We start from the raw sequence: 15,032 nt of genomic DNA on the forward strand, positions 1-15,032 counted from the left end.
GCAAGAAAAGGTTTTTTTGTTTGTTTTTTTTAAACTGGTGACTGAAGGCTGAAGACACCAGTGGCAAATGAAGCATGACAACCTTGTGTCAAAAATCAGGGGTTCAAACTCTAGACACTACCCATTTTATTTGGGAGGCAAGGCACGATGAGGTATGCAGCTGTCCATCAGAAGGTGCTCTTCTGTATTTATTTTTACCTATCATGGATTTCATCGATAATACAAATAATGAAATAAATACGGTTAAGAGCAAGGCAACACTTTTTATTTTTATTTAAAAAGGCCTTGATGGCAGGAATATAGTGTAAAAATCATTGGAAAAACTAAAAGGCATTGATACATATTAGAATATACACTTTTTACATAAATTACATTTATTTATTTATTCTGTCATTTGAGGTTCTGATTCAGTATTGAGGTCTAATAGTTAATAGGTCCTGGAATCTGGACGTTTAGACCACCATAGTCTAACATGTACATGGGCCATTGCTGAAAGAGAGAGAGAAAGAAAAATGCTGTTAGGACAAAATACTCTGCAAAAACATGCATTGATCAAGTTTCTGTCACACTCACACAAGGGCAAGTCTTCCAATTTCCAAGTAAGATTTTCTTTTTAAATAAAATAAAACACCATAAAACCTACTCAAAATAACTTCTAAATATATTAATATTTTTGCTTTATTTAAAAAAAATTATGCTTGAAATAATAATTGCTAATAAATAACTAAGGCCAGTTCCTTAGCTAGAATAGATCCATGAATCTCCACTGATGTCGGTTCTTGTTTTTACATCTTTGAGTTTCTACTTCAAGGAAATTTTAGCTTCACACCGCTCCCAAAATAGTCACCTTTTCATACATATAAAAAACAAAACAAAGAGCCATCATACAACATAATGGCCAAAGCACATGGAAAGCTGGAGCACATTAACAGCGCTTCCCTGAGTTTGACAGGGCTGGTTTATGAAATAATGCAGCTGGTTATGAGTTGGGGACTTTTTTAGATCTTTCAGATGTGTGTCTGGAACCTGTGAAGTATCTTCACAGGCTGAGTACCCTGCACTCCGTGACATAACCCTTGCCACAGAGTGCTCCTTGCTTGGTGCTGACGGGAGCAGAAGCGTGTGGGACGCATGCAAGGGAGAAAGGGGACTACATTGTAACTTTCTCCTCCCAGAGGCAGATCCTGGAAAGTGCTGCCCTCAAGTCTATTGGAGCCGAAAGGGCTGAGAGTGCTCTGCACCTTGCAGGATTGAGTCACCACCAATGCCAAAAGAAAGCTCCATGCGGTTGCGAGGCGGGTCAGGCATTGGAATGGCTGCTCTCGGTGGTGTGTTCGCCTCTCAGGGCAGGACACTAAGTCATTCCTGCCCTGGCCACCACTACCTTCCCCTCGGCAGCATTGGTATATCGCGGAGAAGGCTTCACTGATTGACACTGGCAGAGGCCAGCCCATGGCAGCCCTGCAGAGCATGCTGAACTGGTGCAGGGGAGATGCCGAGTGGCCTCTCTGCTCTGCTTATGAGCCAGCTCTTCCCAGAGGCAACAGAGGGACAGCGGTTCAAAAGCGAGCGTTCCCCTTCTTTACGAGACTGGGTGTCGTCATTCTAAGTTAGGGGTTTATAGCATTCTAGGGCCAGCGAAGGAAAGAGATGAAGGGTGGTAGGGGAAGAACCCTGAGCTAGACAGAGATGCAGTAACTTGGTTGACGTTTAGAAGGCTTTACCACAAGTGAGATCTGATTTGTTGATGATGTGGACTCCATATTGGAAGAGGAAGAAGAGGAAGAGGACGATGAGGATGATATCAAGTTCCCTTCAGAGATCCTCTTCCGCTTTCGTTTGGGAACACTGTTGTCTTTTTCTGAAGGGGAGGATGGGAAAGAAATGGGTTATCTGAATGGCTGTTTCTCTAGCTTAGGAATGGAAGCAAACACCACACCCAGTCCCTTTCAAGGCCCAGGGCGTAGGGCATACTGGTTTCACACAAAAGACATCTCCAGAGGCTTTTCCCTTGCCTCCACCAGCCAGGAAAAAGAGAACACACCCTTTCCCTCTGCCCCCTGGGCCTAGCTTCCTCGTTCTTATATATCCTGCTCAACCCTGTGATAGGCACGGACTTGTCACCCTTTCCAGGCTGCTGCTTCACCTTGTCATGGTCAGACTTGAGTTCTCTATTCACAGGATACTTCTTAGGGCATTAGAGGTCATTTAGGTCACTGTGCCCCTCTGATCCATCGCCTTCCTGCTTTGAGACTGCCAACCTGGAAGCTAACGCGTGCCAGTCGCGTCGGTGACTTTAGTGAAATGGAGCCGCGTCCAGTAGGACTTGGATTGAGAGCACGGGCTCCTCTCAAGCACAGTACGTGATTTCATCTTTGCATAGTAAAAAAACTACTAGGGCTCAGATTTTCAAAGCCATCTTGAGGGATTTATTCAGCAACAGCCATTAAAATTAATGAGAAGGGCATTCAAATCCCCTCGGCGACTGAAAATCTTAAGTCTAAAACTACAGCCCGTTTCCCTTTCATATACAGCCTCAGGAAAACTGCTGAAGAGAAGCCAAACCTGCGAGTTTTCCTTCCTGGATAAACCCCAGACTTTGTCTCAGGCCCCAGCTGGAGGAGGAGATGGAGAGGATTAAGACGACAAACATCAACCTAACTAGCCTGCTCTATTTCCTTTTAAACCCTGGAGTCTGGTCTCCTGTGTATTTTTGTGCCACAATCTGTATGTTTTGCTTTGCAGTTTGTGCCACTGGAAGGAGAGCTTTCGCATGGAGCTTACCTGTTTGTTTGGCCTCAGTGCAGATTTCAGCAAACGGTCTGTGTAAGAAACAAGGTGGAGATTAGCGATTGTGAACGGTTAGGGCACAGATGTTCTTTATCCCTTACAGATCTAACCATCTCCTAGTGAGGTTTCCTCTGTCTCGTGTGTTTGGAGGCAGACCAGACCTTTGAGACTGTACTAGGGCACGGGACTGTCTCCTCTGGCAGCCAGCCCAGAATGCTCCCCATCTAGGGTGGAGCACACAGCAAACCGAGTCCTCTGCACAGAGCATTATTAGCCTTAGGAAAATGACCTGAAAATTGCTCATCTGGACATCTAAGAAATTCTTTGCTTTGCTCCTTGTTGGGCTCCGGGATCCCACAGCAACCCCTTGGGCACTTATCTTCCCAGTGGCCACCAGAGGGGATAAGGAGAAGAGGTCAAAGTTCAAGGCCAGAGAGTGTATTTCCTGGTCATGCTCCGTCCAGCCCTGCACTGGAGCAGATGCCTGCCATTTTTGCAAGCAGCATCGGGATGAAGGAGCCGAGTCCACGAGAGAAGGCTGGCTCCCCAGGCAGTATTCCTGGGGCGTGCGCCCTCCTGGCATATGGGTAAGGTCCTGGCCAAGTGTGCTGAACAGACCGCAGACTCTGAATCCCTCCCCTTCCCCTTTGGAACAGCAGGTAGGCGAGACGTCGGACTGCAAAACGCACTGTACAGGATGGCGCTCTTGGTACCAGCAGGACTTCAGACCCACTGCTAACAGTGTGTGGATACAGCTTGCAGCTGGCCAGGAGCCTTCAACAATGAACTGGCAGAAACCAGATCCTTCAGCAGCCTTTCCATGCAGCCACCGTCCACTCTCATGTATTCAGCCCCACGGGCATCAGGTCCCCCCACATAGCTCTAGGGTGGCACCAGGCTTCTCAGGGGAGATAAGCAGAACACAGTCCAACCTCCACCCCAGAGTCCTTCCCCACCCCACACAGGTACCAGCAGCAGCTGCATCTCAGAGGACTCCTCTCTGAAAGGAGTTCCCCAACAGCGCCCGGAGTATCTGACATTCTGACAACAGCATCCACCCCAAGAAAGACTCTTCTCAGCCTCTGTGAAAAACACCAGGCAAAAAGGAAACATTTGGAAGCCCATTCGGATTCCTCCTTAGACAACTGGAGCTACAGGTTGCCACAGAAAAAACCCAGAAGGCCAACACAGACCAAAATACTTAACTCAGACTCCCAGACTACCCAGGATCAATCCTCTTTGGATCATCCACCCACAAATCCAGCAATGAAAGAGAGGAGGAATAGATCATCTTTCCCACCCAGCTCCCTAAGGGAGGAGAACCTCCATGGGTGAAACCAGGGCAACCAGAAGAGGAGATACACAAATGTCTGTTTACACACCTCACCTGTTCAATACAATATTAAAGAGAGAACTTAGTACTCTACACATCCAACCTGAAACCACTCCAGAACCAGAGACAGTCAGAAACGTCTGAGGTCTGAGTCCAAGGTTTGGCATGCCTCCCAAGCACCACAAAGACAAAGCAAAGTTCACTGCAAGAACGTTGGGCTTGAAGGGTTCAAGAAAGGAAATTAGCAGGTAAGAGACATATTAGAAACAGGCTCCAAAATTCTTCCAGGATTCGTAATTATGTAGACCAGTGGGGCTCAACCTATGGTACATTTAGCAGAGATTGTACATCAAATGGTTGATCAGAATAAGAATCCACTAACTACTCCGAGTAAAATTGCAACCTTGGCACACTGTTCTTTTGAGTTTTAGATATATGGTAGGGCTGCAAATCTGAGACTTGCCGAGACAATACCAGCTGATTCTAAATGGACCAGCCCAAAGTATTTTCAGTGCTTCGGTCAATCTTTAGCTACAAGGACACGAACAAAATATAACCCTCATCTTCTTTCTGTGATCCAAGACCTCTTGATTCCAAATGGCAGGGGCACAGGGATCCCCTGGGTTCACCCAAAGGGGTCATATAACATCTCTCATGAAATCCTGAGTTACATTGGTCATCATAATCATTGAGAGATGTATGTATGGGAAATATGTGAGCAGTTAGATACAGTATATAGTAAAAATTAGGTTCTGTAGGTTTGTGAGTTAAGGTAGGTTACCAAAGGATGGTCCACATACTCCAGGCAAGCAGGGGGGAAAGAGATGTGTATCTCACTCTGGCTGGTCATATGCAAATTGAGTATTGTATGGTTCATAATGGATGCCCATTTACCATCTGGGCAAAATGCTAATCAATAGGTAAGAGGGGACTGGAGACAAAAACAAAACCAGCAGGATTTATCCTGTTCTGGAGTAAGACAATGAGCTTTTGAAACTCTATCCGAGATGCAGCTGAACCCCAGGAATTCCTTCAGTCTGTCCGGATAACCCACCAGCGGGCTTGGTCTTCTGAGATGGGATCTCAGCCAGACTGGTTGAAAACACTGGGGAAAAGACGTGAGGCAAGCTGTCTTCTAAGAGACAGTGGAATGCCTTGATAGGTAAGTCAAGGCTCTAGAAAACAGGTTATGATTTTGTTTTATATGTAACCACTTGTTTCCAATAGTCTCACTCTCTATCATTTGTATCTCTGTTCTTTACTCGTCAACTTATTCTGGTTATCACTTTCTGTATAACTAAGCACTGCGTGTTAAGTAGAGGGTGATCCTGAGAAGCCGGTGTGTGCTCTTCCTTTAGGAGTAGCGAATCAGAGTTCTGAGAGAGTTCAGGGGAATGGGGTTGAACACTCCAGAGGGATGCTCAGAGGACTCAGGGGTTGGCGTGTGCCTATTGCTAACCAGAGAGGGCGAGGCCTGTGCTGTCAGAGGCTGGTAGTTTCAGGGAGCTGACCCCAGGCAGGCTCACACTAAGGGCAGGTGGTGGCGAGAGGCCTCACAACCCTGACTACCCCTCGGAAGTGTCCCTCTAGCTCAGTGCAGAGGGGCCATATCACCCTAACAAAGCTTTTCATTAACAGTGTTCTTTATACATTACAATGTGATCAACTGCCTAATGAAAACATCAGCAGTCCGTTCATTGGGCCAGATCATCGTGTTAATTGGTATCGCTCCCCTGAAATTTAGCCAGTTGTTTGCTAGAGACGAGGACACGCTGCCTTATCTTGTTTCCTAAGAAGATGAATTGGACCCCAACCATTCCATAGCCTGGCAGGATTCCTCACGTAGCTGAGAGACCTGAACAGTCTTACAAATGTAAACCAGAAGATACTATGGACCAGATCCTCAGCCAGTGTAAACTGTTGCAGCTTCATTGCAACCCATGGAACTATGCCAATTTACGCCAGATGGGGATTCTGGACTTACATGTTTAGAAAAGACCCCGGAAGTACAGGAGCTATTGAGACTTACTGGAGTTGGTTTATAATCACCATCCGGATGTGCTCTCGTGCTTTCAGGATCTTCTCCAGCCGGTGGATGTCATAGGTGTTGGGGTTTCTAAAAGGGATATCATCTGGCAGACCAGTAACTTCAACAGCATCAGGACTATCCCTGATCAATTTGTATGGCACCAAGACTGGCCGGTTCAATCCCAAAGCCTCTCCTGCAACAGCAGAATAGAGGCCAATGTGACAAGTGAACAGTAAGTGGAGGCCTTTGAACCCTGAGGGAGTATTTCAAAAGCAAAATTATGGATTCTCACTGTACTCAGTGCAATTTTCCTAGACATTTCATATTTTGCTTAATAAACTGTTTTCAAAGTGTAAATACCAAACCACTTACTGAAGAGAATGGATTTGCTATTCAAGGAAGGAAAAGACATCCCCTGGGGGAACTTTGAAAGCTTTCCAATGTCTAGGATTGGCAGAATTCGATTTTTATTTTTCATAATTTGATGGATAATAGAAATGTTTGTTTTTAAGCATTTTAAAGATTTTTATTGATTTAGATGTTCAGCTGTTTGAAATTATGGTGGGTATCAGACAACAAATCTTTAATGACAGTAAATACTGAGATTCAAAAGGTTAAAGCTTTATAACCATTAAAACACCAATTGTCAATATCACATGTCAAAATATACAAAATAAATATCCTTCAATCAAACTCAAATAAGTTCTCAAGCAGCCTTTTTCTTACTTTGCTTATCTGTACATTTTGATTATTATTGATGGAAATATTTTTTCTTCTGTGTGTAATGAAATCAACATTTACTGATAAAAATCAAATCTTTGCAAGCGTACCGATGTCTCAGCTTCTTCCCTAGAAGTCAGGAATTCACACAAGGAAAATACACCCAGGGCCTTTTTTTAGGGCTCACTGGCCAAACCAATCAATTGCAGGTTTAAGAGTCAGAGGCACATTATAATGGTAGTGCCTAGAGTTTTGGAAGTCAAGAAGATTGGCTTCACTATGGGATTTCAACATTACTGGGATATTGCTTTAAATGAGCTCCTGGAGAAGTCATACTTCTGAATATCCACACTCAAACTTCTTGCAAGGAGAGAAAAAGAACATTTATTGGCTCTATCAGATTAAGTTACAACCCCTCTTTTCTTTTCACTAACCCAGCCTTAGTAAGGGATACTAATTCCTTACGAGATGATGAAATTGCTTCATGTCTGTCTGTCCTATTTATTGTCAGTTTCCATGGTCCCTGTTAAGCAATCTTGTTATTAGGCACAGTTGGGGCTATTATGAAATACATGTAATAAAGCATTTACATACACATCCCATATCTGTATCTGTAGGTATCATCTAAATACTCACAGTTATAACATAACCTGATGCACCAGGGATGCCCACACCCTCAAAGAATGTGGGTAAGGTGTTCTGGTCCTGATCAAGTTATGTGAAAAGTGACAGCCCACAGTTGCAATATATGCCACCTCATCAGCATTTACTGATAATCCCTCTTATACCTTCTCCATCTCCAGAGACACGAAGAGGTCCCAGGGGAGCACTGGGTGTTTAAAAACCCCAAGGCTATACTTTGACGATGCAAGCGCTGCAGGTTAAAGTTTTGTTTTCTTTTCATGAAGATCATCTTAACCAACTGTTCCAAGTCCCACTGGACATTTGCTGTTGGGTATGGCTTGTTCAGGGAATGCACTAGCTCCTGTATTGAAGGGACTCAGTTACACCGGCTCAGAGCCAACGTCCATCTAGTAGGGAGTTTTGTCCCGGATGCGTCAGAGGAAGATGTAAAACACCAGAGTGGACAGCTATGGAATAATCTGGTAATCTGGGGCTATGCACCGTTTTGTGGCTGGAACTGGATAATACAAAGCAAAACTGGAATTTGGACTCTCTGGCCCTGATTCTGATCCCACATACAACAGTGGTACACCAGCATATTCCCACTGACTCTTGTGGAGTTACTCCTGGATCTACACTTTATTCGGCTGAGCAGAGTCAAGCCCTCTGTCTCTCAATCTAACTCATGCAATAAGCACATTACATAAATGGACGAGGAGCAATAACTATACAGCATAGGTCCTGGAAATTGGGATGCTACTGCACCCCCTGGCTTGAAGTGGTTTCCCTTATATACAGGGTTGATTGTTTGGTTCAATGGCTCTTAGCACCCCCCACTATAAAAATAGTTCCAGCACCCCAACTATGCAGTGGAACAATACTTATTCAGCAAAGAAGTGTTAGTTTTACATCTGGAACTTCTCCAGCAACAGACAGACTGTGTGTGCATGAGAGAGAGGAGGGAGTGGAATGGTGGGGATCACCCACAGCCATTGCAATGAGAGAAGAGTCCCCCTTGCATTCTCTTTTTCATAGGCGGCTGGAGCATTTGTAACATGAACCTCTATGCTCCCTCTCCCTCCCATGACTCAGTAAGGATCACTTCCCCCCCCCACCCCACCCCCAACCCTTCTATGCAGCTGTTGTTCAATAGCTGGTTCTTCCTGCTGGAAACCAACAGACTGACTCAGTAACCTAATATTTTCCTCTACATGGAACATCTGCACAGCTTCTTTATTCCTTGCTGGGATTAGAACAGCTTCTGAGCTTGACACTGAGCAGTTTGCAGAGTGGCAGATGAAGCACGCTGCCGTCATACCATTGGCCAAGCTACAATTCCGCATCCGGCGAACGACCTATACAACTGGGTCACTTGAGTGCGTAACCATTACATTCAGGAACCCGACACCTAAAGCAGACGCGGTCATTAGCTCCGCTGGCCGAGTCCATCTGTGGATCCTGCAGAGTGATAGCTACCGTGGAGCACGGCACAAGGCAACGTGGCTTTTCCAAACTGCTTTGTGCCCACATCGGTTACACTGCAATACTTGTTGTTTCATGCAAAAGGACTAAATATAACAAGATTAAAGTATTATAATTACTTCTAATAACCACATCCTGAACTGAATACATATTGAGGCTAACGGACAAAGGGGAAGCAAGTATCAGAAGTTTCTAACAGGTTTAGGATCACGAGCCCCACTGAAAGTCAAGTCACTTCTACATATTTACAGAAGATAAAACAGTCTGAAAGCCAAGGAACGTGTTAGCCCAGGCCATGGTTATTACTAAGTATAACTCTAAGGCTCTGTACAGAAATACAGGGCTCTTCCGCTGAGTCACCCTAGACACGGGTGCTAACATCCAGCCTTCATAGTCAGGGTAATTACGGCTGAGTCATGCTGGCAGGTGGATCCAATCAGCATTAACCAGGATACAAAGGGGGATAAGGGGTGTGGGGGGAGTATTTTGTTAAGTTCAAGAAAACAAGCCATCTAGTACAGTGGAGGTGCTAGAGGGACCGTTTGGAGCCAGCCAAACTCAGGCGGAGGTTTATGTTGTGCTATATTTAAGTTGGCCATAAAGGCAATCACCAGGTAGGAGGGGAGACTTGGAAACTAGGATGTGTGGCCCAGATCCTCAGAGGTATTTAGGTTCCTGAATTTAGGAACCTAAATACCTTTGAGGCCTGAGCACATGACCTTAGCCCATTCTTATGGCGTTAATCATAAACTGCACTGTCAGTTTGTCACATTGTGATGACCAAGGAATCTGTCTACGTGCAATTTATGGATTCTACGTGATGCTATGAACTCTCTCTGTATGTACCTATGTCAAACTACAAACTCCATTTGAACTGTAAGCTGTGTGCCTTCTGTGCCATCTCTAACTTCAAGGGGTGGTGACAGGGGGCTAACAATGCAGGGTCGTTAAACCTTGATAATGTCCTATTCAAATGGAAGCACTCTTGGACAAAGAGCTGACTACCACCCAGGGCAAACCAGTTTTTCAAGTCTTGGCTCCAGAAGGGTAGTGATTAAGCAACAGATCCCCTGGGGGGGTGAGGGAGGGGGTGAGGGGTTGCAGCTGACCAGAGGGTCACATGGAAAAGGAGACAGGAAGTTATAAAAGGAGCAGGCCTGCTAAGTTGGAGGCAGCACCTTTCTTTCACTGACCAGAATAGGAAAGAAGCATAGGGTAGAGGAGTGTAGTCCAGGAGAGGGACTGACCAAATCCCAAGGAACACTGAAGAGTGGTGAGGAAACTCAGGCATGGAATTACAGGTTTTAGATCTGTATCTCTCTTGGAACGGTGATTGTTTTTTTAGTAAGCCCTTTGCCAAGCCCATGCCTGTTTGCTTCAACTATTGAGACAGGTTTCAGAGTGGTAGCCGTATTAGTCTGTATCAGCAAAAACAAAGTGGGTTTTAGCCCACGAAAGTTTATGCCCAAATAAATTTGTTAGTCTCTAAGGTGCCACAAGGACTCCTCGTTGTTTTTTCAATTAGTATGTGTCCCTGGAGGGATAAACAATCAACCAGAATGCTCACAAGACTGGAGATCTGGGGGTCAGCGCTTGTCCTGGGGGGTCACAGCTAGGTCACAGGGTCCCTCTTCCAGAAGGGGTATCAGAGAGTCTGTCCCTAGGGGGTATACCAGAGAGGCAGGAACCAGAGTTTGTGTCTGAAGCTTATCCAGTGACAAAGGGGTGCTCAAAAACATATTGGCCCAAACACAGCAGCCTGGTAAGTGCCCACCAGGGGGAGCACGATCAGGGCTGTGACACACGTCCTACTGAAATTTTAAATGAAACAATCCAACTACATGGGCCGTTCGACTGCTGCGAGACACATTGTTCTATCAAACTTGAAGGCCCTTTTGGCCCCCTCGTATGGATCTGCAGATTTCTTCTCTGAACATCTGGACTGAATTTTTGTTTACACTGAACGTCAAAACCAAATGGGAAGGGAGGAGCCGGGGTATTCCCCATGTAAACCCAAACACTGGATAGTTCTGGCTTTCCTGGTCTGTAGGGCAGGAACGAGAACATCAAAAGAGGGAAATGTGTTTCGGGCGATTAGCCCTTGCCCTTTCTACTGCTTGGCACTCTCACTTTCTTGGCATTACCGCTGTTATTTTTGTTTCTCTCTTGGGGGATGGGGGGTGGAAGGGAGGCGGGGGATGTTCGGCTCCAGAACAGGAGGTCGAAGCAGCATTTTTGTTGCTGGCAAATAGGCTCCAGGACTGAGCATTTTCAAGCTATCAGAGCAGGCAGGTCATAGCAGACAGCCAGAGTAGGTCTGTTTGCTTGATCACAGCATGGGAGTTGAGAAATCACCATAGCGCGATTCGGTAAATCCCTGCCCTCGATGGGCTAAGAGTTGACACTCAATACAGCGTACAGGGCCTTGCATGATGTTTGAGAAATAACTGTAGAGTGGTTATGCAAATCAGACACCCAGCACCACAGGGGGGGGGGGAATAGCTATTCACGGTTATGCGCCAGTAACTGTACTACATCCCCGCTCTGAGACAATTCCACTGCTGAATGTTGTACAGAAAGCTGCAGGGTTTGGGTTTTTTGTTTATTCCTACTGCATGTTTGCAAGGGATTGAGGTGGAAGTACATGGATTATGGGACACAGACTGTCTGCAAACCGTATGTTCAAATACCATCTTCCGTCAGCTCCTTGGCCTACTTCTCTGCCACTGGTCCACGTGCGTTTTCCCAAAATGTACCTTGGGTCTGGAGTTTTGGCACATCGTGATTGAGCCTTGCTGTGCAGCAAAGGGCAGCAGAGGTGGGGTGCATGTCATGCTCCCAGGAGTTAGGAGACAGGTGCATTTGCTGGGCACCCCACTGTTTATTCCAGCTTGTCACGTCTTAAAAATGCATCAGCGGCTGATGCAAAACTAAAGAAGTTCTATTGCCTGGACATATTTCTCCCCACCCCTTAAAGACTGAGATGTAGGCAAGAAGGTCACAGTCCCCCACAAGTACTCCTGTTCTTTTTGCGGATACAGACTAACATGGCTGCTACTCTGAAAACAGTCCCAGCTGTCAGTCACTGGTGAGATGAGGAATGTCTCTAGAGCTGAGCTGAAACATGGGGCAGTGAGAAGAAACCTGTACCCCAGCAAGCTGCCATGTGCTCGGTCCATAAATAGAGAACTTCAGCCTAATTAATTTTAAACTCTAGCTGCTCTCAGTAAGAAACGGCAAAGAGGCAACTCACCGTATTTTTCATTGAAAAGCTCTTTCACTTGCTCTCGGAGAATCACCTTTTCTCCAAGCCTGTTTGCATCGTCCTCGTCTGCAAAGAGAGCATACAGGGATCAAGTAGCCCACTTAGTTCCCCCCGCCAGCATAATCGATAACAAAGAAAGGTCCAGAGAACATGTAATTTCACTGCCACACAGCTGCTACATCCCAGACGTAACAGATTTCAAACTGCACTGTTCCTTGCCTTGCACCTTGTGTTCTCTTTCATACCTGTGCGGAGTGGGTGTAAAACGCTGTCAAATCTGCATTTGCCACGCACTTACAGGAACAATAGCATTTCACATCCACTTTGCAAGGCTGTAAATGACAACACAGTAAGCAAAGCAATGGAGATGCAGGCCCTTAGAGTCCCAAGTACTCCCACAAGGGATATAAAAGAGTGAGCGCGCACTTTGATAACCAGGCTCTTAAGTACAGGGTTGTTTTATAAATACATCAGATGATCAGCCTGGCCTTTCTAACCTTTTTCAATTATCCTCATCATGCCAAACTTCATTTTTCTTTATTCTTTCATTTTATTGACAGAGTCACTTATTTAGACTTTGCTGCTATTCAGCATCCTTAGGGAGGTTCAGAGAAACACAATTGAATCCAGAATGTGATCTCTGCAATGCTTTCCCAGCCCTGAGACTTACAGGTCCTGGTGATAAATCAGCGGTCTTTTCCATTCCTCTCTATATTCAAACAAACAGTGAATAGTTTCACACAAACACTCTCTCTCTCCCCTCCGCCCCCAAAATCAGAAGATAGTTCTTGCATTTATAAAACCCAGATGATCAATGAACTGGGCTGGGTATCTTTTAAGATTACATAGTCATTTACTTCAGCTGCTTACTTGCTGGCTACCTAGTGGAAAGCATAGTCCAGTATTCCTAATAGAGAGTCATCTTCTTGAAATTAACTTCTCTATCTGTCCACAGTTAAATTACTCCTGGAAGACATTTGCTGTCTCGACAAGTGCAGAATCTGAGGGGAGGACGGCTGGGGATCACAAGGCTAGATGAACATGGTTCAGTGGCACATACATTTCCACACACACAAAGCCTGCTGATGTATGAACCATCCTTTCTGTTTCTAACATGGTTAACAGTTCAGGGTAGGATATGGTGATCTGTGCATGTGATAGAGCCAAGTGGTCCAGGGAGCTGAAGTAGGAAGGGGGGGTTATTTCAAAAACAGTAATATAGACACTGTGTTAGCACAGGAGTGGCCACAGGGCCATCTTCATATTCCCTCTCCCCAAGAGTCCTGTTGTTCTGGCTGAGGTAAGATTTAATACACATTTTAGCCTCATTACTGGATTGTAAAATATGTTTTTTGTTATGGTACTTTGCACAAGGCTGTGTTTGTCTAGGGTTGATAAGTTGGGACAGGGGCTTTCAGTGATATCCAAAGAGAAACAGTACACTTGCAAACAGGACTAGAATACATTCTGGGCTGATCCCGAGGTATAGGAGCAGCCCAACGGCTGGCTGTTACAAAGAGTGGGCAGAGTTTGCTCAACCCTTCATTTCCCTGGCCCACAGAAATGGCATTTTCAGGGTCCGGGAATGAAGCTCCTTTGAAGTACTCTTCTCGAGCAGCCCTTTCTGGCTAATCCAGCTGAATGTGGGGCTGCATGGAAGGGAACAATATCAGAAGACCCTGTTCCCTGTTATCTCCCTCCAATAATATCTTTGTGAAACAGATTCTTCCTAGTTATCAATTAAGATTGGGAATTGCCTTAATATTTAAGCGAGGAGAGTCAGCTTCCTGTTAGTGTCTGAAAGACTGAATACTCTGGTAGGAAAAAAACAAAACAAAAACACAGTATTGAAAGGAAAGCATATTGTGTCCTGCACATGTACATATTCATCTGACTACACAGCCATGGTGCACAGATATTGACAGTTTATTTGATCACTGCTGTTTGTTTAACTTCAGCAGCAATATGCTCGCAGCCTCACTTCAGGAAAGCATTTCAGCACATGTTGAAGTGCTTTATTGAATCAGGGCCTGAGTTGCTTTAGCTTAGCATCGGCTTCAGAGCCCTGGGTTTTGTTCTTGTAGAACTATTGTCCAGTGTGCTTGGCTTTCTCAGTTTGTTTGCCAACCACCTCAGAGTTGGTGTCTTCGATACTGCCAATACCAGACATTCAAAAATCCTGAGTTAGGCCTCCAAAGTCATGAGATTTGCTTAACAACCGTGAGATTATATTTTATTTTTTTGGTTCTTTTTCTTTGTCTTCGGTTTCTGCACCTTTAGGATGCACTTAACCTTGGAAATGCGACCTGAGTGTTCTCTAAAACCAGGAGGGTTAGAAACGTACTTTTTAAATGAAAGCTGAGATTCTCATGCCTCCAGAAGTTGGGGCTTTAAGTAAAACAGAAAATCGCGTGAGATTCGCAACAGAATCTCAAGAGTTAGCAATACAGCATCCTCATTCCTGACTACCTCATGCGGGTAACCTGAAGCCTCAGGGCACAGCCTCATAAAAGCTTCTCCTCTGAGCTGCTGAGATTGGAAGACAATAGCTCTGTATGCCAGACATTGAACTCAGAAAGCAGGAGTTTGTTTTAAAAGAAGCCTGAGGACAAGCAGCAGTTCGTATTCAGTGACCACAATGAAGAAGCTTGAAAGGAACGTGCCAAAAATTGGCCACAAGGAACTGATTTCAAGAAAGAAAATAAGAATTTCTCTTTTGCTCTCCAATTACAGTAGGCATGTGTTTTAGCCAGGGCTGTAGTAGGCTCATCAACGGTAACACCTGCACA

General features: G+C 45.2%; 1 protein-coding gene across 6 annotated transcripts in view; it reads right to left on the reverse strand.

Annotated features, from left to right (window-relative positions):
• Positions 1-243: 243 nt before the first annotated feature.
• GTF2IRD1 (GTF2I repeat domain containing 1) overlaps positions 244-15,032 on the reverse strand; it is a 169,867-nt gene continuing 155,078 nt past the window's right edge. For all 6 annotated transcript variants that reach the window (XM_054008426.1, XM_054008429.1, XM_054008425.1 and 3 more), the window contains 5 exons: positions 12,232-12,309; positions 6,153-6,345; positions 2,785-2,822; positions 1,725-1,861; positions 244-489 (listed from right to left, as the gene is read on the reverse strand). In XM_054008426.1, the coding sequence (XP_053864401.1) occupies positions 421-489; positions 1,725-1,861; positions 2,785-2,822; positions 6,153-6,345; positions 12,232-12,309 (515 nt within the window). In that variant the 3' untranslated portion in view covers positions 244-420. The remainder of the gene's footprint in view (positions 490-1,724; positions 1,862-2,784; positions 2,823-6,152; positions 6,346-12,231; positions 12,310-15,032) is intronic.

This window comes from Malaclemys terrapin, chromosome 18 (assembly GCF_027887155.1).
Source record: "Malaclemys terrapin pileata isolate rMalTer1 chromosome 18, rMalTer1.hap1, whole genome shotgun sequence".
Taxonomy (NCBI): domain Eukaryota; kingdom Metazoa; phylum Chordata; order Testudines; family Emydidae; genus Malaclemys; species Malaclemys terrapin.